Source organism: Xenia sp. Carnegie-2017, unplaced genomic scaffold, assembly GCF_021976095.1.
Source record: "Xenia sp. Carnegie-2017 unplaced genomic scaffold, XeniaSp_v1 HiC_scaffold_1, whole genome shotgun sequence".
NCBI classification, from domain to species: Eukaryota; Metazoa; Cnidaria; class Anthozoa; order Malacalcyonacea; family Xeniidae; genus Xenia; species Xenia sp. Carnegie-2017.
In genome coordinates, this window is record NW_025813402.1 from 7,280,110 (window position 1) to 7,306,086 (window position 25,977).

Sequence of the window (25,977 nt, forward strand, 5' to 3'; positions counted from 1 at the left end):
GAATCAAAAGAATACACTGCAGTGAAGACGACAGGTGATACAATATCATTATTAAACATTTTCATGCTCTTGTAAAATTTAATAACACCAATAAATCAAGAAATCCCAAATATTCTTCTCATTTTTTTATTGAAAGTATGTGAAATTTACTGGTATAAATGACAATTTATACGAATTATATATCGCTTAATAATACTTACTTCCAAGAGGATATAAATGCGATGAGAACTAAATTGTTTTGTCGATTTTCTTTTTATTTGAAATGGGATCCCTGTGCCTTTACTATTAAAATATATGGCAAAATTTATTGATAATTTTCTCGGAAACAAAAAGGTATTTTGCTGGGGTCTCACCTCTATTTTAATTTCATTGATAAACCAATGCAAAATAGTGAATTTGAGACTTTCTTCATGAATTTGAACAATGCTAGGTCTTATACTCCGGACTATATCATCTGAATACGTGACATGAATATACTGAACAACGTTGTCGGTCAAAAAACTTCTATCACTTTTATTTTATTGTACGTGATTAGGTGAGGCATTTGTTTGTCTCGATGGCCTGCAAGCCTTGGCAGGATGTTCAAGCGGCCTCTGAAAATTTTAACAGGAATTAAAAATCGAAACAATGGAAAGGATGTTCAATTTTTAAGGGAGGAACGATACAGCTGTAAAAAAGATATTGAAATTTGATTTAATATTTGAAACTGAAGTCCTACTTTCACTGAAATTTTGTAAGAATGTATTGACCATGTTTATACATATGAGCATGACGATTTCTGATTTCTAACGTTGAATCAAACAAACTGCTCACTTGAAAAGCCGAGTTTTCGAATTTATTGACAAATTGTAAAATGAAAAATAAAAGTTCAAAAGATTACTTGACGTGGAAGTCTGTAACATGGGGTGTGATTACTTGCACCAATGAATATTCTCGATTTTAAATGGCACACTTATGAGTGGACACGCGAGACTTTGTTTCGAACTGGTCAAAGGATGACAAAGAAAGAACCATGTGAAAGAAGGGATATTTCTAAAAAAAATGCTTAGTTTGCTTTTATTCAACATTTTTTAAATCACAACGTAATTATATTATGTCACGCAGATTTTTTGTGTGTGTTTTTTTATGCGGACTGTAAACAAAAGACAAAGTGATACGAAATAGGTCGATACTTGTCGAGGATATGATTTTACACAAACAAAATTTGTCAATTAGTTGCTAGTCAAAACACTCAACCCTCACTTTGCTTCGTGATAAAGTTTCCAAAAATACTATAGGAGGATCAAATATTATGATAAGCGAGTAATTTCAAATACTCATGGCATCGCGACACCACTTCAACTTATAATACAAAATAAATGCTCGTTTTGAAACATTTGTTTTCTTCGAAGTACGTATAAAATGGTATTGTTTGGAAATAAATAATATTACATTATTTCTAATGCATATATTTTACAGGGTATGCATACGTTTGACTTATAAAATAGTTATGCATCTTCAGTTCTTACGCTAGACTGGACAAAATAAATATCTTTTTTCATTGTCACAACGGAGAGATTTTAGTGAGCCTTATACTTGGCACATGTCATGAGGGTAGAGCGTGCTTGTCAGTGTACAGCTACAAATGAGGTTCCATCGGTTGAATCGTTCTCGAAGGTGTCACCTAAATAATTTCGCAACAAAGAGAACAACAGATCGTTCGCCGTCCAATCACTCATTCGTATCAGTTTTTTTATCAAGCAGACTTGATGATTTAAATCTTTCGTCCACCCTAAGTGACCGTCGCTCAACCATTAGCAAGGCAAGTTCACGAAATACTTTATCTATATTTATTCCCATCAATGCAGAGGTGACCGTAAAATAGCATTTTTTTTCGCGACTCACTGCAATCGATTCATCAGTGGCGACAACGTGGTCTGTTGAGGGTTTGTCGCATTTGTTTCCGACTAAATAAATTGGCACTCCTTCTCCTTTCGCTTGTAAAACCTCGTCAACAGTTTCCTTTGCTATCCTAAACGATTCTTTACTGTTCAACTTGTACATGATTATAAATGCTTGTCCTTCGCTGATTGCCAAATTTCTCATGGCTGGAAACCGATCTGAACCATCAGTATCATAAATGCGTAAAAGAACTGTAGTGTGAAACGACTTTAATGTGTAATGTCCGTCATAAACATCCTCTAACGTTGGTATATGTGTTTTAGGTAATGGCTTGCCCAAAAACCGTTTAATGACCGCTGTTTTTCCACATCCACTTGAGCCAAGGACGACGACGTTGACACGAAAACTTTGCTGTATTTGCCTACTGCTTGGTTTTATTGGCTCACTCTTGCATTGAACAAAACGAGCCAGATTTTTAAAGTTGATCTTCTGCGTTTCCATTACTTCTGTAAGATAATTGTGCATATTCAAAGTCAAAAGTATCGAAAGAAAATTGTCCACGACGAAATTGACGCTTTCAGCTTTCGCTGTTTGTTTTAAATGACTGTTGTGATGTGATGGTAATAGTTCACTGTATTTATTATTATCTATAAATGCTACAGGAAATTGCTAAGATTCCATCAAATTACTACGTCATATCGTGAAGATATCGTGCATATAATTAAGTTGAACCTCATAATTGGGTCAAACCGATTTGTACAAACGATTATTGTACTCAACACTATGCGTGGCATAAACATTGCATTGATCGCGTGCAAGATAACAACACGAGCCCAATATTAGAATAACCTGCCCTGCAGTCAAGCAACTACGATTCAATATCGAGAAAAATCGACATGTTTATCTAATCAATTTGAATTATATCTTAAAATTTTTGGTATGTATTAGATTAATGATTCTCGAAGAAAGTTTCTAAGCCCTTACATTGTTATTGGCATGGAGATAGCAAATATTTTCGCCTACGCTTCTCAAAAAGCAGTTTCTCTTCAACTCTTTTGGTCTTTAAAAAATTACTGATAGCTTCATGAAAAGTTTCTAACAAGAAATCTTTTCCAGTAATTTATTTTACTGTTGCAAAGTGAGTTTAAGGAACTTTTACATCGAAATGTTTAAACCATAATTTTGTTTTATGATTTACTTTTATGCTCATTTCTTATCTATATAGATTTCACCGATGCAACTCAGTTGTTGCAACAAGTTAAAAGTCCAACACAAACTCTAGCTGACGTTCAAGAGTATTTGAATTTCGTGTGCTGGTAATTGTTGCCATTGTTGAAGAAGTTAAACCAGATTCAACGAGATAGTACAATTACAGCTATTCCAACTATATATGAACTATGTTTTACTCATTTACGTCACAAACATAGAATGCTCAGGAATAAAATAGTAAAGTCGTTTCATAGAGTTAGAATACCCTTCTTTATTTCCTGATATACTGTGGAAAATTACACACCCACATGAAGTATAATTTGCGCAAAATTTTCTCAAAACTAGACAAGCACAACAGCTGAGTTAGATTTTTATTGATTTATGATCTTAAAATGCAGGTTCTATTTATTTTTGATCAGTATATGACTTTAACGGGATGAAATATTGAAGTAAAATTTTGACTAATTTTATCATTAAGTAAAGGGTGTTTTTAACTCGGTAATATAAACTCTTTAGTAAAAATGCAAACAGCATTTACAGATCATGTAAATGTATCTATATTTCTACTATATCAACTATCATCTGTACTTTGCAAATAACTCAAGTACTAATTTAACTTGGCATACGGAAAAGTACAGTTGATGAAATAATTTTTTGCGTATTGGGAATGACAATGTAATTTTTTGTTAACGTAATGAAGAGGAGTCGGAAGCGGGGGCAAAAGGACTGGCTCCCTCAATTTTTTAAAAATACAGCAATATTAAACATATTGATACACATTTTCATCAAACACAATGTTTCATTACTCTTTACACACAATTGTACGATGCGCCCTCGCGTTTGTCGTCGTTCTAATACCCCATAGCTATTGTAATCTTAGTGCATTTTGGATGTTTGATTTTTATGAACTTCAAGTACTTTTAGGTCAACTATTTATCAAAAAAAGAAAGTTTGCTTCTGATTTTTCAATCGTAATACACTTCCTAAGATTTGTAATTCAAAATAAGTTTCGTATACGTACTATACCACGAACGGTTGCTTCGTTTTTAAATGTTTTCTGAGGGAGATTCAATCGCTTAATTTGGAGAATGACACAATTATTTTTTCACGCAGAAAACGCTCCCTGGAATACTTCGCATTTTTAGAATCTCTCTATGAAATTGAAATTAGAGCTGTTGTTAGCCCTGCCTTCTCTCCCTTAGAGATGTAAATAAATTGAAAACAGACACATTAGGACGTCTGTAGATATAATTCCTTTGTAAATATTTTACATTTCGGGAAGAATTTGGTATATTTTTCATGAGGACTTTGGCAAACGCAAAATGCTCTATGATGGCAACAAAGTCAACCACATATTTTTGATATAAAGAAGCAAGATTTCAATCAAGATGGGTGAAAAATTTTCCTAATTAAAATAACAAAATGGAATAATTTTCCCAATGAGGTTGTTGATTCACTTTATAAATTTATATTGAACATAAAATTGGCTTTTAATATTCGAACTTTTAAAGTACGTTTTTAGATACTTAAAGATCGAATACTAGGATTAATATTATGTATATTCTCTGAGGATAAATAATAACAGATACAGTTAAAAATTTTACTAAAACAAATTACAACGTACGTGCAGTAGAATTTTCTAGTTTGCTTACATCTCAAAACAGGAAAGGTGAACTTCAACAAGCTAAAATATGTTATAGCTATAATCACAATGTTTACAACATAAATCACACAAATGCTTAGATTTCCGGTGTATATCTATAAACCCGAACCTGCCTGAACGTGGCTGAACCTGCCTGAACATGGTCTGAACCTGGCTGTTACCTTTGTTGACTTTGCTAATTGTTTAGAACTTAGTGAAAGGTGATGGATCGCTTTTTCACTCTTTTTAGATTCCTTTTAAGGCAAACAGGGTAGAGGAAATAATAGCGGAACTTGTCTTTACGTCAATTCAAGCAACGGAAGTTTTCAATTCATTTATGGTAAAAAGTATACAACAATTATGTAAATTGTTTGTGCTTGTCACTTTCTATATATAGATTCCTACCTTGCTTACCTTTCACAAAGAAACGAATATTTATTCAACGAATGTCAGTCAAACATCCAACGTTTTTTTTGCGGCATCAAAAAAGAATGAAAATAGGCAAGTTACTCTTTGAGCCTTGAGGTTTTAATCACTTCAAAAATTTGAATCAAAACACTCAATTTTTTTCAATAGTCCAAAGGGCAAAGGTGCACATAATTTCCTTGGATATGACTTGGAAAGGCGGCACTTCGTTGATAAACGGAAGACGAATTAAAATATCACACGCCAGATGATCCAGGGATAAATGTATATTGAGAGAAATACTCCGTGTTATGTTTTAAATCGACGTAGCAGAAATGTTTTGCCAATCTGCCTTGTTATATTCATTCTTTCTCCAAGTGTTTGTATGTACATATTGCATGCATAGTTAGTTAACCATGTCAGAAGATCAGACCTGACTGTACTTTGGAACCAAATAATCAGAAACTATGTAGATTAATAAATACGTTTGATTTATACTCACTTGTACTACGTTTAAGCAACGTACAATAACATTCTGTGGGAGGGCTTGTAGATTTGTGTGCTATTTAATTTTTGAGTATAAATAGCCCATCTTGCCCCTTTTCACATCCGCTACTGGTCTAGTTGCAAATCATTAGCTACAGACTAGTGGAGTGTACAAATACTTATGGATAAAATCATACACTTGCTATATTTGTTATTGAAGAGCTATACAGCAGTTTTCGTATTGAGCGGATTGTCATGATCGTGCTAGGATCAAGGCTGCTTTATTACCAGTTACAAGTAAATTTAATTTAACATTTCAAAAAGGCGGAGACGAACGCAGTTTGGCAGCATCCACACTTTGGTAAAATTGCGCTAATTTTAAAAGCCATGTTTTGAATTCTCTAAATTGCAAAAAAAATCATTTTTTTACCTTTTTTTCTCGAGATTTGCCTCCATTGCCAACATCTCAAATGCTCTGAAAATGCAGGTTTACTCCATAAGTTTAGAAAACAACACATAATCCACTTTGTGACTTTAGTCTTTTACTTAATAATTTTGTCCAGCGGTAAAAACAGGGACCGAAAAACATTCTCATTTTTTATGTGGGATGAAATGGTGCCGCTTTTTTGTCCCCTTAAGACACATTGCCCACAGAGTTATTCAGATTTCTTTTTCTTAACACTCAAATGTATGAAATTTGGGAAAAAGTGAATGACTGAATCATGGAAAAAGAATTCTGTTTACAAAATTAATTGGTATGGGAATGATCGCTTCAAACTCTGATGAATGTCCTGAAATTAACAAACTTTAAGAAACATGCTAAGTAAATATGTTAAATCACATGTAGACTACATATCTTTACCAGACTTTGATACTTTATCATAACTTCACGTAAACAAATGTCTTTTTTCTGGGTAAGATAAACATTAAATAAAAAACTATCAAGTGAATAAAAAATTACCGAGTAAGTCATCAATTCTTTGTGACACGCCAACACCAGTCAATGGACTTCGATCAACAGGTGAACTTTCTTTGAGTCGAGAAAGTACTTTAAATGCAATACGATATTAGTTCCTTGGTTCCATAAATTAGAATATCATTACCATGATCATTACCGTCCAAAGATCATATCAGTTTATGGTTCAAAATACTTCATATAACTATTAAGTTTGACATTTACTAGCAATGTTTTATCCCTATAAATTGCATACTGTGCTTGAACATTATCTGGGTGCGCAATATATATTTATGATGTTTTCATCATCACTCGTGGGATGGGGACGCAGCCCACGCCTTTCATATTGATGGAAAACAGTGAAAACACGTCAATTTCTAGAGCATGTCAAACCACTATGTAAAGCACTATGATACCTTCAGTCAATCAATCAATCAACCAATTTTTCGATCATTTATTTTCACACATTAATGCCTATAGGAATACAAAGACTCGTAAAAACGAATACGTGTAGTTATTAAATATCTATTATAAGAATGCAATTATATATAATAAGGAACCATATAAAATTAAGGCAAAGGGCAGAATATACTGAAAAGATAAGAAAGCAGCAAATTAGATCAAGCGTTGACGTTAATTGTTTCACAGGAGAGCAAATCTCATTTTTCCACCTTATAAGGGCGTCTCTGCCCTTCGCTTTGTACCAACTCTATATAACGATTGCCACGCCACTGTATGTAGCTAATAAGATAGGTTTCAATTTGTAGCATTTTGAAGAATTTGCTTTACAATTAATAATTGCTTTTTTTTGTATTGTTCATTTTACTTCTTGGCAAAAACCAGTTTATTTTGTTGCAACAGAGCATAGGAAAGAAGAAAACTGGAATGGTGTTCGCGATAGCATTACCTCCAAACTATTCAAAAGTTATATGGAATGGCAGGCAGTGGGATAGCTCGCCCAGACAACCTGAGTCGTATAACTATGAATCTCCAATGGAAAAGTTAGTTGTAGTTAAGATGTTGTTGCGTTTTGCACTGCAAAATATCATTCATGTTGATCAAAGTCTAAACGACAAGCTAGACTGAATCGTGACATCCAATTTAACAGACATTTGCAACAAGATAAATGATATTAATAATAAAATAATGCAACTTAATCTAACTGGTGATAAAAGAGGTAGTGACGGAAAGCACCTAAGAGCATCATCAGTTTGTCAAACTCTAGTTACTATAACATTCCTAACAGCCCTTTTTTATTTTTGACCTAATGTGATCTTCGTCTAACTTTATATCTAAATATCCAAGAATTATAAAAGTGGAATATAGGAAATCTAGTTTTCAATCACCATCAATCACGACTCATAGGTGCTCAAAGACATCTTCTAACCGACAGTTTAATGAAATATAACAGAAAACATACTCCAAATACGATCATCTTGCAGACTCATGATTCAAGTTATTTTGACAAGAGTCAAAGTTTTCTAAGGCTTTTGGAGTATGTTTTTTTCCTCATATTAATATCTACTCAACATACATAACATTTTTATCGTTCAGTTGACTATGTATGAAAACTGTAAATCAATGTTAGTAAAGCTGGTTTTAAATGGTTTTTACTAAGCTGCCTGCACTGCATCGAAGTTTGGAAATGTGTACGTGTCTCATATTTCATATTTGACATTCAATTATCTGAACGCGTCTGTCAAAAAACTTGAAGAAAGCCCTAAAAACGTTAATAAAAACTCTAAATAGCCGTTTGTGATTTGAATACAATCAATGTATCCATACGTTCGTGTTTTAAACAAGCAGCAGTATTTTTTAGCTTTATCTATAAGCTGCATGGAAGTTTCCAGATTCAATTTATTGTCAGTCATCAATGAATGACTTAATGCAAAGCATTTAGAAACTTCTCGTAAATAAAATATTTTTGTTTGTTTGGCATACAATGTCTTTTATATTGTAGATTTATTCACACAACACAATAAAACCAATGATATGAGAAACAAGATAGGATAACGAAAATTGCAGCTTCTCGTGCCCATCTATTCTCAAGATAACTATATGTATTTTTAACCCTGCATTGACAAATTTGAGATCAGTCAGATTATTATATGAACAAATATGATAGCAATACGATGCAACGTGTAACATTACAACCCTCTGCATTGCCTGGATACAACCACAGGCACTACCATGGCTACAACTACAGATACTGCCATTGTTGCAACCGCGTTCTGGGTCCATAGATAAGTAAAAACTCCTGTTCTTCAAATACCCATAATTTATACCCAATCTCAACCCTTACCTAAACCTATTCTTAGAGTATAACGATTGGCCAGAGCTGAGATAATGGTCATGATTTGAAGTATGAAGCAATATTACACTAAGTTTTTCGATTCGGAAATCCACGAGAATTTCCGGCATATTACGAAACGTTAGTTACATTCATATCATATTATTTTGTCATTTTCCGTCAAATTCTCTCATATTTGTTGTCAGATGTGGGTCCGTGTACGTTCACTTTGGCCATGTTCTTTTTATTTAGGTGAAAGTTTTCATTTCTTGTAACGTAATGTTTCCATCTGGAGGCTATTTTCGTAGCGCCAATTGCCCTTTCTATCAACATGGCCTTTGCCACAGACCATATTGTCATTTTCGTCACACTGTACCAGGTAATATACTTGTGACATAAGACTCAAAGTCGTTTAGATATCAACCCTGTCTTTAATCATAATTTCCAAAGTTTTATGGTAAACTCTATATATACCATTGAAGAATACTGTCTTCATTTCAAGAATACTCTCCTGTCTCCCGTGAACTGAAAAAATACTTAAGAATAGTTGGTCCAGGATTATAGTTATGTAATGTCTGTCCAACTTTGATGTATATTTAAATATACTTACTCTAACTCAGTCAGTTAAGCAAGGAATCAATGGTACTTTGGTGGTAAATGTACATATTTTTCCTTGCTATAATTAATCCTTGCTCAATAACAATCTCATTGGTTACATTTTGATCTGAAGATATTTCTCACAAATTCATTACCACTTCTACTTGTGAACCACCCCAAATTTTCCATTTCACAGGTCGGACAAAAGATTGATAACTGGAGAGGGGGCTCATATTCATATGCAGTAATTTGCAATCATAACAAAAAAGGAAACTAATAAGTAGAACATGTTTGCATGTATGAACATGGGTCCCCTAAATTATGAATCTTCCAACACCTGTGTTGGGTCAGTAAAGTATTCAGAAATTTTAGTATTTTAATAGTTCTTGCAACCTTGATATCGTGTGTGCTCTTCAAACAAAATGTCAAAAAAACATCTTAGAAAACTGACAACACTGTGACCCAAATAGCAGCTTAATTGTTTTTTGCTCTAAACATTTGGCGTCAGTCTATTCTTGCATTCAACGCATGTATTTTGCTACAGATTACAAGCCAACTGTTGCTCTCAATTCAAAGAAAAGCGAGGGTAAGTTTCTTTCTAGGTATTTATGAAATGAGCTTGCATCCTTGGAAAATGCGTGAAAATTATGTTGAGTTGTGCAATGTTTGTCTCTACTTGTGCATGATTGAAATATTGATCATTATTTTACAAAAAAAACTTTGTGTCGGTTTTCAAATCCCAAATCCCCTACTATGTGTGACTTTAACTGTTTCTATTTTCTACTCTTCAGTGTTTTTACAATACATTTGAGCTTTTACTTTTCTTGATGATAAAAATCAAGATTTTATCTTATGAAATGCCCTTCTTGTAAGCAGTTATATTATTATAATATATGGCCTTTTCTTGAATGTCAATTGGGGGAGGGAGGGGGGAGCGTTTAATACTCATATATTCAGTTATGTCTCACTGTCTCTCCCCTCCCTCCCTCAAATTAACGTTTCATCAACAGCTCTGAGTTAATAGGTTTTCTTATTATCTTAAACATAAAAAGAGCAAAAGAAAGATCCGGTGGTGAAGCACACACACAACCATGGTGAAGATGTTAAACAACAGAAGAAAGACTTAGTGCAGAAGGGCGTACAGGAGAAAACAAAGACCACAAAAAACAAGCATAATGTGGAAGTTAAAACCTCAAATCAACCAATTTTCAAAAGAACCGCTCTGGAAGAAAAACTGATTGCATTCTCAGCAAATGCAGATATGATATTGACAGACTCCGACAGTGATGCTGATACTCCATCAAAACAAAATGATGACAATCAATCAACTGTTTCCAAACCTCAACTTCTACCATGTGAAGAGAAAGGAAAATCATTTCAAAATAACTCTGTTAAAGGAAGTAGTTGTACAATTGATATGACAACAAGTAGTGTTTCCACGTATAAGTCTACTGAAGTGATTTCAGACGATAAAATGCTTGCGATATGTGAAAAATTGGAAGAGAAAGACAAGCCAAAGGCGATAGTTATTTCCGATTCCGAAGATGAACTATTGCAAGAAATCAAAGATGAAAATAACGACCGTTTGAGCAATGCTTGTAAGGAATCTCGCACGAAAGAAATATTGGAATTACCTCCAAAATCAAGTGTTGGCATGACCATGAATGACAGCGAAACGTGCGATGAAATATTCGTCGATACAGAGGAACTGCACGAAAATAAAACGGGAAAGCCAAATGAGAAGATCGAAGAGCAAGTGAAAAGTTTGCAAGGAAAGAAGTTGATTGTCATGATTGAAGATCTTCAAAACTGTGGAGCCGGCAGCCATTTTATATTGAAAAGTACGAAAGAAGACGCAAAGATTAAGAAAAGTAAGAAAAAGGAGAAAAACAAACCAGATTCTTCTAAACTGGCCGATGTTGATTTCTTTGCTGCCGATGTTTCGAAATTAAAGAAAAAAATGACTGCCAAAGAGGGAAAACACGTAGAGAAATCAAAGCACAAGATAATAAGTGAGAGCGATAAGAAAAAGATGAAAAAAAAGCTTGGCGAAAGTAATTTAGCTCCTGTTAAAGAGAAGAGTAAAATTCAACGCTATAAAGAGCTGAAGAGACTTTTCAAAGACTCCGAAAACACTCTTGATAAACTTGAAGATCAACAAAAGAAATCTTTGTTGGTAGACAACAAGTTTGTTGCGACCTTAGAGAAAGAAAAGGAAACGATTAGACCATCGGATTTTCTTTTAAAGAAGCCCAAACATTCTTGGAAAAACGAGTCTAAAGGATTTAAAAAGGATAAGGACGATTCTAAATCAAACGTTCATAACAATGCTGATGAAACAACCGAGGAAAAACAAAGTTCGAAGAATCCATTTGTTTTGGTTGCTCCCGATAAGAAAGTAATACTTATACCAGATAATGACACTGTTTGTGAAAATTCTCAAAATGCGGACGCTCTGGGTACTAGTGATACCAATAGACATTCTGACTATTCGGGTCTCGATGAGGATAGCGAGGAAAATGAATTATTGAGAATATTTAATGATTATAATCCCGACAATGATGAACCTGAAATGAACGATTGTGTTGATGATCTTTTAATGAATATTGATGTCGTTAATGTTCGTGACAGTGACGATAAAAAAGAGAAAAAACTTGCACAGTCATCAAAATCGATTAGTGGATTGAAAAGACAGTCAAGCGAAGGAACGTCCGCAGCATTTAAGAAACAGCGCGTTGCTCATCAACCTAATCTGGCAAGTTATTGTATATACATATTTTTATTATGCATGGTAATTAACGTTTAGGTATGGCAAGCTCTGCAATATGCCTGCCTGCCTGGTAATCACGCAAGATTTTTCCCCGTGGATAAATCCATAGCTGTGTGGGAAAAAATAATATGGTGACTTTAACCCTGAAATGCGGCATTCCCTTGAAACAAAAAATATTAAACGCTTATTTTAAATAACATTCAGGTGGTCAGGACTCAGAACGTTTTATCGTCCAAATGTTTTTCGTTGTTTTATCCTACATCAAAACGGTTTTATGGACATTTCGAACCGCATAAAAAGAACTACCTTGAGGCTTTTGTTAAAAATATTTCGCAAAAACGTTGACAGACGTTGATAAAATTATGGAATAGCCTCTCGTTCTAAATTTTTGTTAGAAAACACAAGATTGTCTAGAAATTAACTTCACAAAAAAGCTTAACGTCGTTTTGATCAAGGATGGATTTAGGGCGGGCGTGTGTGTGTGTGCATAGTGAAAAGGTGACAGAATTTAACAAAAAAAGTCTACTGCAAACAGGATGCCCTTGAAATCCAACCCACTGATTTTTATCATGTCGGTTAACTGGTGACAGCGACGTCATCGTGAAATTGTTTTTAGTATCAGTATCAACAATTCAAGCTTTAGTTTATACACAACTGTGAAAAAAAGATACAGGATTAAATCTAATTTGGAATGCCTGACCTTTTCAAACTGTATGCTACTTTTTATACAGTTAATTGGTGATATTTTTACACAGTTATTGGGTGATATTTTCACACTGTTAATGGGTGATATTTTTACACTGTTATTGGCTGGTATTTTTACACTGTTAATGGGTGATATTTTTACACAGTTAATGGTTGATATTTTTACACTGTTAATGGGTGATAATTTTACACTGTTAATGGATGATAATTTTACACTGTTAATAGGTGATATTTTTACACTGTTAATGGGTGATATTTTTTCACTGTTAATGGGTGATAACTTTACACTGTTAATGGGTGATATTTTTACACTGTTAATGGGTGATATTTTTACACTGTTAATGTTAATGGGTGATATTTTTCACTGTTAATGGGTGATAATTTTACACTGTTACACTGTTAATGGGTGATATTTTTACACTGTTAATGGGTGATATTTTTCACTGTTAATGGGTGATATTTTTACACTGTTAATGGGTGATATTTTTACACTGTTAATGGGTGATAATTTTACACAGTTAATGGGTGATATTTTTACACTGTTAATGGGTGATAATTTTACACAGTTAATGGGTGATATTTTTACACAGTTAATGGGTGATATTTTTCTCGTCAAAATGTTTTATCTCTTTTCATGCACATTCACAGGTCATTACGCGGACTCCTCAATTCAGAAACAACACATCTACATTTTACCGACATTTACCTCGTCCTCTTCAAGGCACGTTAGCTCCTCCGCCTCGTCCCAAAATTCAAGCAACATCTCAAGTAAGGAAGCGTATTTTGATATTTTCATTTTTTACGCCTGTTCTCTGAAAGCTCACTCACACTCACGCTTGTTTAGAGGGATTCAAAAATCACACGCCCACTAATGAACGGCATGATTTTTGCTAAAATATTTCAAATCAAGCAGCCAGATGATTAAAAATACTGTCTTCGAAAGCGTAGTTATGATGTGATTTTGAAGCACCACTCAGTGAGTGTGAAACGTACGTTTGAGGTTTTGTTTTAAAACGCTATTTACTATAAAATTACCCCGATTTACATTATGTATTTAATAATTTATAATTCAAGCGAAGTTAAAATACAAATAGATTGTTATTCTCTATATAAATTTAGTGAGTGAGCTTTTTGAATACCTCAATTTCGAAATTTCATGCAGGTCTTAAAATGCACTTTGAAAACAACTGTATCACGGTATTCGTTGACTATCTTTTTGAAATGACTTTTAGTTGGCTCGAAAAATACCAAAATGAATTTCGATGTGGCTTAGCCAGCTATTCAATTTGGTTCTGCTGAAGAAATTTTTCTGTTTTCACTCGCTTTGAAAACATTAAATTTATAAAGAAATGAATAAGGATGCTATTCTTAAAATTTACATCCCAGCACTAAAACTGGTTTTGTCTAGTTATTACTCACCCGATCAGAGGCGTAACTGGAACGTTAATTTAAGGGGGGCTGTTCAGTTGTGTCCTACTTAGTTCTTTTGGAAGCCGATTATCAGTGGATGAAGTTATTTAGGTTAGGTCACTGAATTTGGCTGTATAAGCACAACTCCACTGGATTTTTACGCATGTGATTACCATAATGGCAGCCAATCAATTGCATTTTTGGAGAAATAGAAATGATGAAATGTTTAACCACCCCATTAATTATATATTCAGCGATTTGCTATTCACAATTGCTTTCATAAGTTGTGGCAGACATTGATAACACCACAAAGATCGTTTGCATGCATGTCACGTTTGCATGTTAATTTCAACCAACATAGCGAATATCTCATTGTCCTTTGGCTCCTTGGGGAATGGTTGCAATCCAACTTTATATACAATAACTTTATTGAAGATTGATCGTTTTGATCGTCAGGATTACTTCTGTATATCTTTTGTAATGTCGTGAATTATTGATTATCGATAGCTGGCTGAGAATGAGCATTTCGAACATAAATGCTCAGTGACATCAATACATAAATAAATGTGTAGGGTGAAAAAGATCTCGTTACGTCGACGCATGTCAAACAAAGGGTGACTCACTTTACCAAGGGGAGCGGAATTTTGACGCAGAGACCGAGGATAAGACTGGAATACGGAGCAAAAGTACCTCAAAGTGTGAGGCAAAAATATTTGGATAAAATCGTCGATGAATATTTATGCTTTTATAAAGACCAACAGGAAGCGTTTGATAAGGTATTGTTTTTAATTTATTACAAATGGCATAATTTCGTTGTAAGTAATATATGAATGTGTTTTCCGATTGGGTTAAAATAAGCGATAGAAATAAAGACAAACTATTCGCTCTTAAGATTATTTATCGCGCCTATAGCGTAATGTACTTCATTCTATTTTCAACAAATCAAAAATCCTGGCCATATGAGTAAATAACGACCCTATTTTTGTTATTGATTATAAAGCATCAATACTTTGTCCAATCAAAATGGCTTGAATATACATGCACCATTTGAGTTAACAAGTTTAGCATTTGGGCGTTGAAAGCGACATAAAAGAAAAGTGTTTACACTTGTTGACAAAGTTTTTCGAAGGACTTCATGCCCATTTTCTCGTGGTTTTATTTTTTTATTTAACGTTTCATTTGGATTGACAATTCGGTGTATTTACCATACGATGGAAATGATCGTTTGTCATACTTTGAGGAAGGTTTGGATATGAGTTATTGTTTCTTCTGCGCAATGTGATGTTCAAGATATGCACCTTTCGCCATCAGTATTTATTTCCAATAAATGGACGATATAAAGTGCTAGAAGTGTCTTCTCTTTTCCACATTATTGGACTTGTTTCCATCTTATGCGCAAATTGTTTCGAGGTAGAAGACTTTGCTAAGCGTTTGGTAATAATTAGACCGCAAGGTCTAGGCTCTTCAGTTTTTATCGCAGTGCCAACACATTAGACTAAGATGATGAATTATGAGTAGCATCTACTATTCGTCATCTATTTATGCTGTTCATTTTTTTCAGGCCGAGAAGGAGGAAAAACAAGTTTACCTAAAAAGCCCTAGGCGTCAGGTTTATATTAACCTGTGCGTTAATCTTATCAAAAAACTTAGAGATAGTTTAGAAAAACTGAACGAAGACATCCGCCATCGCAATCCTTTAGCAAGCAAATCCACGTTACCACCTAGCCCGTCAAAACGTGCGAAAGTTGACTCGTTGACTACGGCGAGGATCGCTCGACAAGATTTCGAAGAACAAAATGATAGTTCTGAGAAAGCGGTGAAAAACAATGGAGGCATGACAGGTATATGTATCTTCGTTTTGGTATATGTTTGAAGCATGTGAAGCAGTTGATCATACAGTTCAAGCCTTGTCACAGTATAAGGAATATGCAGTAGGGTCACTTCGCTGTGCAACTGACTGCTGTATATTAAATAAGATTACTGGCTGCCACTATGGTAATCACATGCGCAATGTGATATGCGTGGCACAAAAAAGTCAATTGAGTGGCTCTACTGTATGTTCTCTATACTGTGGCCTTAATATGATACACCTGTTTATTAGTGCAACTTGAGAAATAACGAACCATGGGTCGTAATTTTATGAATGTAAACTCTGTGTATTGAATAATTGCATCAAGGCAACTTGTAGCCCTATATATACCTAGACCATATTAACATAACTCCCTTCTTAGTGATAGAATTTGTCCATTAACTGAAGTAAAGTATTAAAGATTTGTCACATGACTTCATAGAGGAGGAATTTTACACAAGGATGCATAAGTATGTGCTGTCGAAAGAAGAATTAGAAGGAAATGCCTTTCCTCGTCCTTCGAGTGTCCCAGGTCGGGCGGAGGTCACCGACTGTTATTCAAAAATTAAAAGAAATCCCAACGATTGTAAGTAGCGAGAACTTGCAATTATATTGACATCCATACGGCTTTTTGAATTGGAAATTTGTCTTTAGCATGAATTGAATTACAGCTATAGATGAAACGTTCTTATTGCGTGTATATTTATATACATAAAGTGCTCAATATCAGTTTAGATAGAGCATTAAAAGTATTAAATTCTATTTAAAAGACGGCGATCTTCATTCGCCATATGTGTATATATACGTTCACTTTTTCTAGAACACTTAGATGGCCATGACAATACACATATAATAGACTGTTTATCATGTATTAAGATACAACCCATTGACCCCTCCCTCCCCTTCCTACTAGACGGTGCTACAAGCTCTGAGGCTGCTGTCCTTAATACGACTGTGACGTTGTCTTATAGTTTGATGTCATTAGTTCGACTTGCTTAATTTCAGCCACACGTCACATCTGCTGTCGATGCGGCAAGGCTTTTGTCATTTTGGAATCTGGAGAATATCCCCACAAAGAAGAGTGTGTCTATCATCATGGTCGATTGATTCGTAGCAGAAGTTAGTTAACTCAAGTTACCATTTGCTGTTATACCTGTTATACGTTTTCTTTCAACCGTAACTTTTAATAAACAAGATTTTTATGCTTAAATTCACTAATATGATGTGAACCTGGAGGAATTTTGCTTTTTGTGAATTCTGTTTTGTGTTGTATGTGATCTTGATGAAAAAGTATTTTCAAGAATATCTGTCACATGTATTATTATGCAGTAATTGAAAGTATACATGACATGAAAACTGGAGCACCTTTCTTTTATCCTTAGAACCTGTAATTTATATTCACCTGTCTATTTTTTGCTTGTTTCAATGATAGAAGTCTTTTTCTGACGATTTGCAGCTGCCGGAGAAATAGTGACGTCATACACATGTTGCCAAGGTGAATCTGGTTGTATTGGCTGTTGCGTTGCTAAGGTAAATTCCATCTTTTCTATTATCTCATATGTGATAAAACAACTTTTTTATATAAATTCTATTTATAATAATTTTGCCATTCCAGTGTTTCACATCAATATATTTGTAGCTTAAAATATTTGTTATGTGGTCGATAGTTAATGCAGTATATCTTTCACTCAGGCTCATGTTCGCGCAACCTATTGGTCGGAAGAAACTGGTTTTGTTGTCACACGGAAAAATCCTAATTCGTATAGAAAGAAAATTTACGCCTTGGATTGTGAAATGGTATGTTATATTTGTTTTCAGTGTACAACCAAGCCATACCTCAAAGTTACAAAGATTATTCCCTCCTATGCGTTTGATTCAACCACCATGTTTTTACAAGTTCCCTAAAACGATAAACATTACATCAGGGGGGCTGTTAAAAGGGAGGGGAAGCCATGACTGTCGTTTAAACTTTGTAATGTAACTAAAACATGATATTTTAGTGGGGCCAAGAATTTCGCCCAGGGAAGCTGGCTCTCTGCTCCCCCTCTAGCTACATCAATGTGATTGATACAAATGATTTCATTTGTATTGGATAAGCGAACATTCTCTTTAGGCGGGAAATATTTTTATTGGCTTGGTGGTCTCAGGAAATGGAATATTTCATATAGCCCCGAGTATTATAGGAACTTATAATTTTGTAGCTCCGTTCATTTCATTGGCTACTTTTCTATTATTGTACATTCTATTTGTGGATACGATTGGTTTGTTTTCTTTGTTTCAGTGCTACACAACTAAAGGTTTGGAACTCACTCGGGTTACCGTGGTAGATTACAACGGTCAACAAGTTTACGATACTCTTGTTAAACCTAAAAACGATATCATTGATTATAATACAAGGTATGATGCTTATTATTTGTACTTCGGCACTGATCATCGTCGACATACACAGGATCACTTGTTGAATCATCGTTTTGATAATCTCGCTGGAAACAAACTTCCTTTTTTTTCGGCAGTCATTGCAAGAATTTTCATTTTAATGCTCTGTATATAAACATGCGTTTCACCAAAATCGTAGGAATACGTAGATTAAATTAGAAGCGTCATGTTATTTTAAAGATTCAGCGGAATAACTGAAGAAAGTATGATTGGAGTTGCCATGACATTACGTGACGTACAAAGTGTTCTACTCAACTTGTTTTACGAAGATACTATTTTGATTGGTCATAGCCTGGAAAGTGATTTAAGATCACTGAAAGTGAGTTTGTTTAATGCTTTGATCATTTATGTAATAGAACGTGTAACGGGATCATCACCACAGTATAGAGAATATACAGTAGGTTCACTTCTCTGTGCATGCTGGTGCTGTATATTTAATTAGATAAATGGCTACTGTTGCCATTTAATCCTCCCTGTTGATTGCCATTATGGTAATCACATGCGTAATAAGATATGCATGATACTAAAAAATTCAATGGAGTGGCTCCACTGTATATTCACTATACTGTGTCATTACCTTGAATAGACTACAAACGTGGTGAGGAGAGGGTGCATATTTTATTATTTGATTGGTTGAGTAATATCACGTGTAACTGGTCATTATCTTGTATAGAGCACGAGTGTGGGATGGAGGGTTGCATATTCATGTATTTACCTTTGCCTGACCTGTTTTATAGTTCAACCGTACTCAAAAGAAATCACTGAGGAAGAACTGAATATATGAATATTTACTCTCCCCCCCCTTTCCAACTTGCTCTCTAGTTTTGCGCCTGTTCCGACCTGCCTTGGCCTCGCCATGCGTTAAACCAAAATAGCCAATACACAACCATAGACCCATCAATAAGTGCTAATTTAGGTTATAGCTTGTGATAGGTTTTATTAAAAATGTTTTTATTTGCTATAAAGACAATGGATGTTCGCCTCATGATACACGAATCAAACTAAAATGGGAGTCGATGCGGAAATGAAAAAAATGTATGAAAAATTTTATGCGTGATTCAAATTGCGAGTCAATATGCAGTGTTTTTTTTTACAAACCTTGCACTATCCTTGGCTCCCTTACAAAAACTGTGTAACAAATGATTCATATTGTAGAAATTCGTATACATAAAAATTAATGTTAATGACAAAAAAATGGCTTGCGAGAATAGTGGAATTGTGTACGAAATTACTACGTCATGGTTGTTCATTTGCTGATTGTTGTCTGTAGATCATTCACAGTACAGTTGTAGATACATCGATCGTGTTTCCTCATCGTTTGGGCTTGCCCTATAAACGAGCGTTGAAAACATTGATGGCTGAATATGTTAGAAAAATTATCCAAGACAGCGGTCAGTAATGCATTGGTTTTTGATCTTATTTGATAATTGGACATTTTAATATAATTTTAGATGTGATGTTGCCATTGGTTTTTGTAAATTTTGATGGTCTTTTCTTTATTTCACAGAGGAGGGACACGACAGTTTAGAAGACGCTGTTTCTTGCATCGAGTTGATGTTGTGGAGAGTGAAAGAAGATATGAAATACAAACAGTCAAAGAAATGAAACTACCCCCAAATAATACATGACGCACGCGCAGTCTCGTGTACGGTAAATAAAGATGTAAAACCCTAAAACAAAATCGTTGAAATAGCAAATCTATATCTTATATGAGAAATATTTATTGGAAAATCATTATGTTTCTGGAAAGAATACGAACAAAAATAAAACAAAATCAGAAACAATTCTCGAAAAATTGGTTTGTTGATTTACTTTTAATGCCGGTGTTCCAGGAAATTCCCCCTCTCCCTGAACCACAATTTCTTGAAAAATTCCCCCTTCCTACAAGGGCCATGCTTTCAAGGAAAATTCCCTTCCTCCTACCAACTTTTACATTAATCTCAAAAATGGTAAAAGTTTTTCCAAACCAAGATTCGAGATCCATAAATTTAGTCAAATATAATCAACAGTCCGAATAACTATGCACTTAAAATGGAAATGAAAGCTTCAAAAAGCGGTGTTAGGCGATAATGTACGAGGACTCTGTCTGAAAAACTATACGTTTCTATTATGGAGAATCAACGGCTCAATTATATGATCGTTACGTCAGCGATGTAATCTGCATTTTAGTGCATAAGTTAGTAGTTTTAGTAAATTTTAAAGCATCATTCATTTCTTTGCTAAACACTTGTTTTCATTGTGAAAAAAATGGCAATGGCATAGCGCGACAAAATAAATGGGTGGGCTTACGTCAGCGGCAGTAATTACAGTTATTATTGCCAGTACAGTTTGTGAAAAATTGTAAGTCACGCTGCCTGCTTTGGAAAGAGGAAACAGTTATGAGACATGGGTGGATACTGGATTTCATTCAGGGAAGGGTAAGTCTTCTCAATTATAGGAATGTCGTAATACAACTACCTTTTTTGTCACCGAGCTCATAAATTATCCGACCTCTGGAGGTGCGCACACCCCCCCATCTACACCTCCACAGGATCTGCCAGTGGCGTCAATCGAACGTTAATGGGGGAGGGGGGGATATTCATATATTCAGCAATGCCTGGCTTATTTCTTTTAAAAATTATTTCATTTCAAAAGAAATCAGGGTGGCATAGAAGAATATATGAACATGGTCCCTTCAATTATCGTTAGATTGACCCTAGTGGGATCAGCCACTGCACAAGTACTTTAGGCAATTAATTTCAAGGAAGATCAATCCAACTCTTTGCATCTCTTTGATATCTACTTTATTCCGTTTCATTAGAACGTTTGTTATTTATCATTTTTCCAGTAAAAAGTATTTCAACTATTCCCTGACCAAATATGTCTCTGTATCCAAATTGCCAAACTGACTGCCAGCAGTTCTTTGTTATTTTGGAAAGTGGCAAACACTTGTGTTGAAATAATAAGTACAAACAAGAGTCTGGAAGTTTGAGTTGAGGGTTGGCAACAGCAAACTGATTGACAAAATTGCAATCAGTGTTTAAGATCTTGGTCTTCACAACAACTTGACCTGTTGCAAAACAAATGTTGTTGATGAATACGTTTCAGAATGTGAAAGAAACTCGACTAAGTTGATCCAAATAATTTTATACCTGTTAGTTTTTCTGAGTTAACTGCCTTTAAAATTATCGCACAATAGGGAAATGTGTGCAATATAGAAACAATGCAACATAAAATTGACTGAGCAAGAAGAACCAAAAGCTGCAAGGCAGTGAACACAGTGTAATAAAGGCATACTGTAGGAAAGAGGAATAAAGATATCGTGAACAATAGGGTTCCAATAAACAGCCTGTCAACATCATATTCAATAGAATCTACACGATTGCGGAGAGTGTTCCATTTCTTTCCTGAAAGTTAAATTATATATTGTTCAAATTAAATATACAATAATTACATTCACTTTAGTACATGGAGCATTGCAGAAACATATCCCAAACATATACAGTTTCATTTCACCTTTGTTCAATAGACTTAAATATACAAGTGGGCATTAAAATGCATCAATCAGCAATTCAGATGCAACCAATTATTGCATTGTAAATCAAAGAAAAACTGAGAAAAAGAATTGAATACTTTTTGCAATTACTCCTCAGTCCTTTGCATGACCTAATTAATACATACCTGTAAAAAGTCTTAGTAATGATAACAGAACATTAATTTCCAACTGGTATAGTCGTGAAGCATAAATATAAAAACAATATATATGTGCGGTCAAAAGAGACAAAACGTCACACAACAGAGCAATCAGGAATGTGACACCAAGGCATCCAGCAAATGTACAATAAAGAATGATTGTAGGCAAGTAAATCTCAATGAAATAGAGATAGTCCGTCCATAAATGTACATGATAAATATAGAAATTGCCAAGAAAACGATTTAGGGGAATATTAAGCTTGAGACCAGCTGGTGCACCCATGAGCCATCGGAGAAGATCTGACAATTGTTCTGCAATGTAATACTTCTGACCAATAAGCCATGATGATATGGACGTATAGTTTTGATCATAATAGACAAAGTATATAACTAGAAATCCTAATAAGACATCTAGAGCCAAAGATATATACAAGTCACCATTTGAAATGGATGTTGAATAGACATCTTCGCTATTTTCAGTTTCTTTGAAAACAATTCAGAAATCTGATCCACTCTCTTGGACAAAAGCCTTGCAACATACAGATGTCTTGACAAAAACTTTAAAATTTTGTTGCAGTGATTTATCCAAATGGGATTCAACTGGATCAAGTGAAACAACCATAAAATGGAATAAAAAAACAGTTTGTATGCGGAACTGACGCTGCTCATTCCCAAACTCTTGGGTCTCCTTGCCTTCCTTGAATGTTTGTTTCCATTGGTTGAAAAATTTGACAGATCTGATGATAAACAACCATTCAAGTTACCATGTGAAGAATCTTGTTTTGATACTTCTCGGTGAAGATAGTAACAAGATTTTGGTATTGGATATCCTCGTGGCCAACTAACGATTTGCAATTCGATGTTGGAAATACCAATATTGTAACTATTGTTGCATGAAAATTTATGTAGAACCAAAAGCATTTTCCCGCTATATATTTCATTTATTGACACTGCGATTCCAAAGAATCGACTTGAGATCAATCCAAATTTGTACAACAGTGCTTTATAATTCATGCCACCGCATAAAATGAAACCAATGATAGAATTTGTTGATGTTCCTACTGTGAAAGTAGAGGTGTCTCCAGATTTAATATTAGAAATAAGTTCTAAATTCTTCTCCAATTGAACTATGTGATTCACACAGAAAACTATTTGGCCATTTTCTTCAGCATCCTCTGCCCCATAAAGAACGTAACAGCGATTAGAAAGTTGAAACGTGACATCATTTCTCATGACTACAGACACTCTGGTGGATGATTTGCTCTCCATGCTTATAGTAAAAGCAATCATCGTGTTACATGAGTAGTTAAAATCTCTTAGTGCGCATGCGCTAGCGGCGTCCTAATACTCCTTATTTTAAAACTATTTCTATTGATTTTATTAAGAATTCGATTCGGATTGAACTTGTTTAACTTGCATAACCGTTTTATCTAGAAAAGCAAGGTCGTTTTCAATATTCGGGGGCCAAAGTCATGAGAAAAGCTTTGAGAATTATTCTGAGGAACGAGAACTCGTTGTGTGCCCCTGGCATTATAGGCCACTCCCCTTTACATAACAAATAAGAATTTTGAAAGTTCAAAATTTATTAAATACACAAAATTATATCCAAGAAACTTTTTAAAAACAGTTTTACACTACTTAAAGTGAATTTTGTTGGTTTTAATCCTGCAATCAGGCCCCTAAAATGCTCATTTCAATCATTTGTTGTTGTTTTTGAACTTCCAGCTTCTAGGACGCCCTTGGAATTATTCAGATCCTTACTAGACAGCTAGAAACAGCTATCTTATAGTTAATTATTCTTTCCTTTTTAGAATCGTTTTTTTATACGGGAAAAAATTTTGTCTGAAAACTAAAAAACAGCATTCTTAAAACGGGAACAATTAAAGTTTTTAATTGTGTGGGGAGTTGTGGGGGCGTAGCCGGGGTCGGATTAACCTGTAGGCTGAGTAGGCTCAAGTCTACAGGCCCGGACTTGCGAAAAGCCCGTTGTATCTAGACATGATTACGCCACATTCTCTGTTGATCCTTATACTATCCCTCGTCAATAACATTCCTTAGAGCACTCTTCTCACAATACTCCATCTGTATATACCAAGGGTTTGCAGAATGCACTTTGAATCTTCTTGCAAATCTCTTGTGGTGATTGCTTCCTCTTCACTTTCGAAATCAGATGCCTCGTCATAAAAGAAAGACGCTGGTAGTTATTTTTAAGTATCTTCAGCAACATCATGCACAGTTCCCACTACTATATACCACGTGAGGGTCGTGAGCCAACGAGCTTCCAAACTGTGTATGTGATTCATTGATATTCCTTTTGAACATATCTTCAGAAGACTCCGTATTATTAATGGCTTGTTTTTGTATTGGAACCTCGTTCTCGCTAGAGCTTTTATCATCGTCAACATGCTTGGATTCATTCGTGTTTTCATTGGTCCACGAGTCCTCATCCAAAACTCTAGAGCAGGGGTCTCCAAACTACGGCCCGCGGGCCAGATGCGGCCCGTTAGGCCTCTCAATCCGGCCCGCAGTGGCACTTAAGAAAAAAATAATAATATTAAACAAAATAAACTTTGTGCAGAAAGTTCACGTTATGACTCAAGCCAACTAACAAGAGTGGCTTACATCAATTTTTGTCCCAACTTCCTACTTCCGTTTCAAGCGCATTGCAAAATTTAAAAAGCTGAGGGATAACGTGGAAATTTTTTATATTTCAATGCTTCATAATGGCCGATAAAAGAAAAAAAAAGTAGATGATGAATGTCGGCGATTTCAAGAAGAGTGAAGTGTAAAATACTTCTTCATCGCTCTTTGACCAGCGGTATACGGTTCGTCGGCCCTCAACATGCTGGATGAAAGTTCATGTGGCCCTCTGGCTGTAAAGTTTGGAGACCACTGCTCTAGAGCGTAATCTAGGTGCTTCAACTACGTTCAATTTCATCAAGCTATCTTCAACCTGGCGTCTTTGTTTCTCCTCTTTCATCATTGATTTTGTTTCACTATGGGAAGTTTCATTTTGAAGTGTTTCTTCTAACTCAATCCCCGAATTATAATATCTGTCATAAATCAGAGCATTGTTTATGCACAAAATAAGCAGACAAAAAGTTATAGAGAAAATAAACAAATATCTAACGTTGTCACAAATACTACGAGTGGCGTACGTAACAAAGTGTTGATGAATTTGATATGCATTTGTCAAAACAAGTTTAAAAAGACAAAGAGCATGCCAAAAATACATTATTGAAAATTTGCTAAGAGCATATACAAGGACTAATTCCAGAGCTCGCTCGGTCCCAAATTAAATTAGAACGACCAACTGTATGTACTAGTATCAAAAAAATATTAGCTCACTCAGTCACAAATTTTCAGACAAATCATCTGCGCATGCGCTTAAGCATGCGCAGTCCACTCAACTAATTTTTCATAGTCATGGCATCGACTAACTGCAAGTACTTGCACTACTTTTGTGGCAATTAGCTCACTTAGACGTAAATTATCAAAGAAATCATCTGGGCATGCGCAGTAGCGACTTTAATAATACCATAACTTTCGTAGGCCTTTGAATTTATGTATATATATAAAACTCAGACTTCCTATAGTGGATGTCAACTAGCAGTGGAAGCTGGGTGCGATTAGGTATGCAGTGGCTTAGGGCCCAGACTTCGTTTGCGAC

General features: G+C 34.9%; 3 protein-coding genes across 5 annotated transcripts; 1 reads left to right on the forward strand and 2 right to left on the reverse strand.

Annotated features, from left to right (window-relative positions):
* Nucleotides 1-1,027: 1,027 nt before the first annotated feature.
* LOC124449048 (GTP-binding protein Di-Ras1-like) lies at nucleotides 1,028-6,654 on the reverse strand. Of its 3 annotated transcripts, XM_047000090.1 has the most exons (3): nucleotides 6,585-6,654; nucleotides 6,054-6,098; nucleotides 1,028-2,387 (listed from the first exon to the last, which is right to left on the reverse strand). In XM_047000090.1, the coding sequence occupies exon 3, from the start codon at nucleotides 2,380-2,382 to the stop codon at nucleotides 1,711-1,713; it is 672 nt and encodes a 223-aa protein (XP_046856046.1). In that variant the 5' UTR covers nucleotides 2,383-2,387; nucleotides 6,054-6,098; nucleotides 6,585-6,654; the 3' UTR covers nucleotides 1,028-1,710. The 3 variants fall into 3 exon arrangements, with proteins under 3 accessions (XP_046856046.1, XP_046855978.1, XP_046856090.1); XM_047000022.1 differs by lacking the exon at nucleotides 6,585-6,654 and having other exon boundaries at nucleotides 6,054-6,156; XM_047000134.1 differs by lacking the exons at nucleotides 6,054-6,098; nucleotides 6,585-6,654 and adding an exon at nucleotides 4,863-4,980.
* Nucleotides 1,838-20,430, forward strand: LOC124449245. The gene is made up of 16 exons (XM_047000212.1): nucleotides 1,838-1,849; nucleotides 3,724-3,727; nucleotides 9,015-9,247; nucleotides 10,010-10,051; nucleotides 10,518-12,220; nucleotides 13,589-13,708; nucleotides 14,923-15,126; nucleotides 15,912-16,191; nucleotides 16,642-16,785; nucleotides 17,205-17,318; nucleotides 17,656-17,729; nucleotides 17,892-17,996; nucleotides 18,481-18,596; nucleotides 18,816-18,954; nucleotides 19,906-20,026; nucleotides 20,143-20,430. The coding sequence occupies exons 3-16, from the start codon at nucleotides 9,148-9,150 to the stop codon at nucleotides 20,238-20,240; spliced, it is 3,360 nt and encodes a 1,119-aa protein (XP_046856168.1). The 5' UTR covers nucleotides 1,838-1,849; nucleotides 3,724-3,727; nucleotides 9,015-9,147; the 3' UTR covers nucleotides 20,241-20,430.
* Nucleotides 20,431-21,401: 971 nt separating this feature from the next.
* LOC124438378 (phosphatidylinositol N-acetylglucosaminyltransferase subunit Q-like) lies at nucleotides 21,402-22,803 on the reverse strand (the record flags this gene model as incomplete). The annotated part of the gene is made up of 3 exons (XM_046988512.1): nucleotides 21,402-21,684; nucleotides 21,767-22,021; nucleotides 22,296-22,803. Coding segments are annotated over 3 exons (1,029 nt in total), but the record flags the coding sequence as incomplete, so codon positions are not given.
* Nucleotides 22,804-25,977: the final 3,174 nt, after the last annotated feature.

Coding starts and splice junctions, on each gene's coding strand:
- LOC124449048 (XM_047000022.1), bottom strand. CDS start 6,141: ATGTGTTGTTTTCTAAACTTATGGAGTAAACCTGCATTTTCAGAGCAT. Junction 2,388..6,053: donor GCAAATCTCGAGAAAAAAAG/GTAAAAAAATGA, acceptor ATTATCTTACAG/AAGTAATGGAAACGCAGAAG.
- LOC124449245 (XM_047000212.1), top strand. CDS start 9,148: ATGTTTCCATCTGGAGGCTATTTTCGTAGCGCCAATTGCCCTTTCTAT. Junction 17,319..17,655: donor TCGATTGATTCGTAGCAGAA/GTTAGTTAACTC, acceptor GACGATTTGCAG/CTGCCGGAGAAATAGTGACG. Junction 17,730..17,891: donor TTGGCTGTTGCGTTGCTAAG/GTAAATTCCATC, acceptor TCTTTCACTCAG/GCTCATGTTCGCGCAACCTA.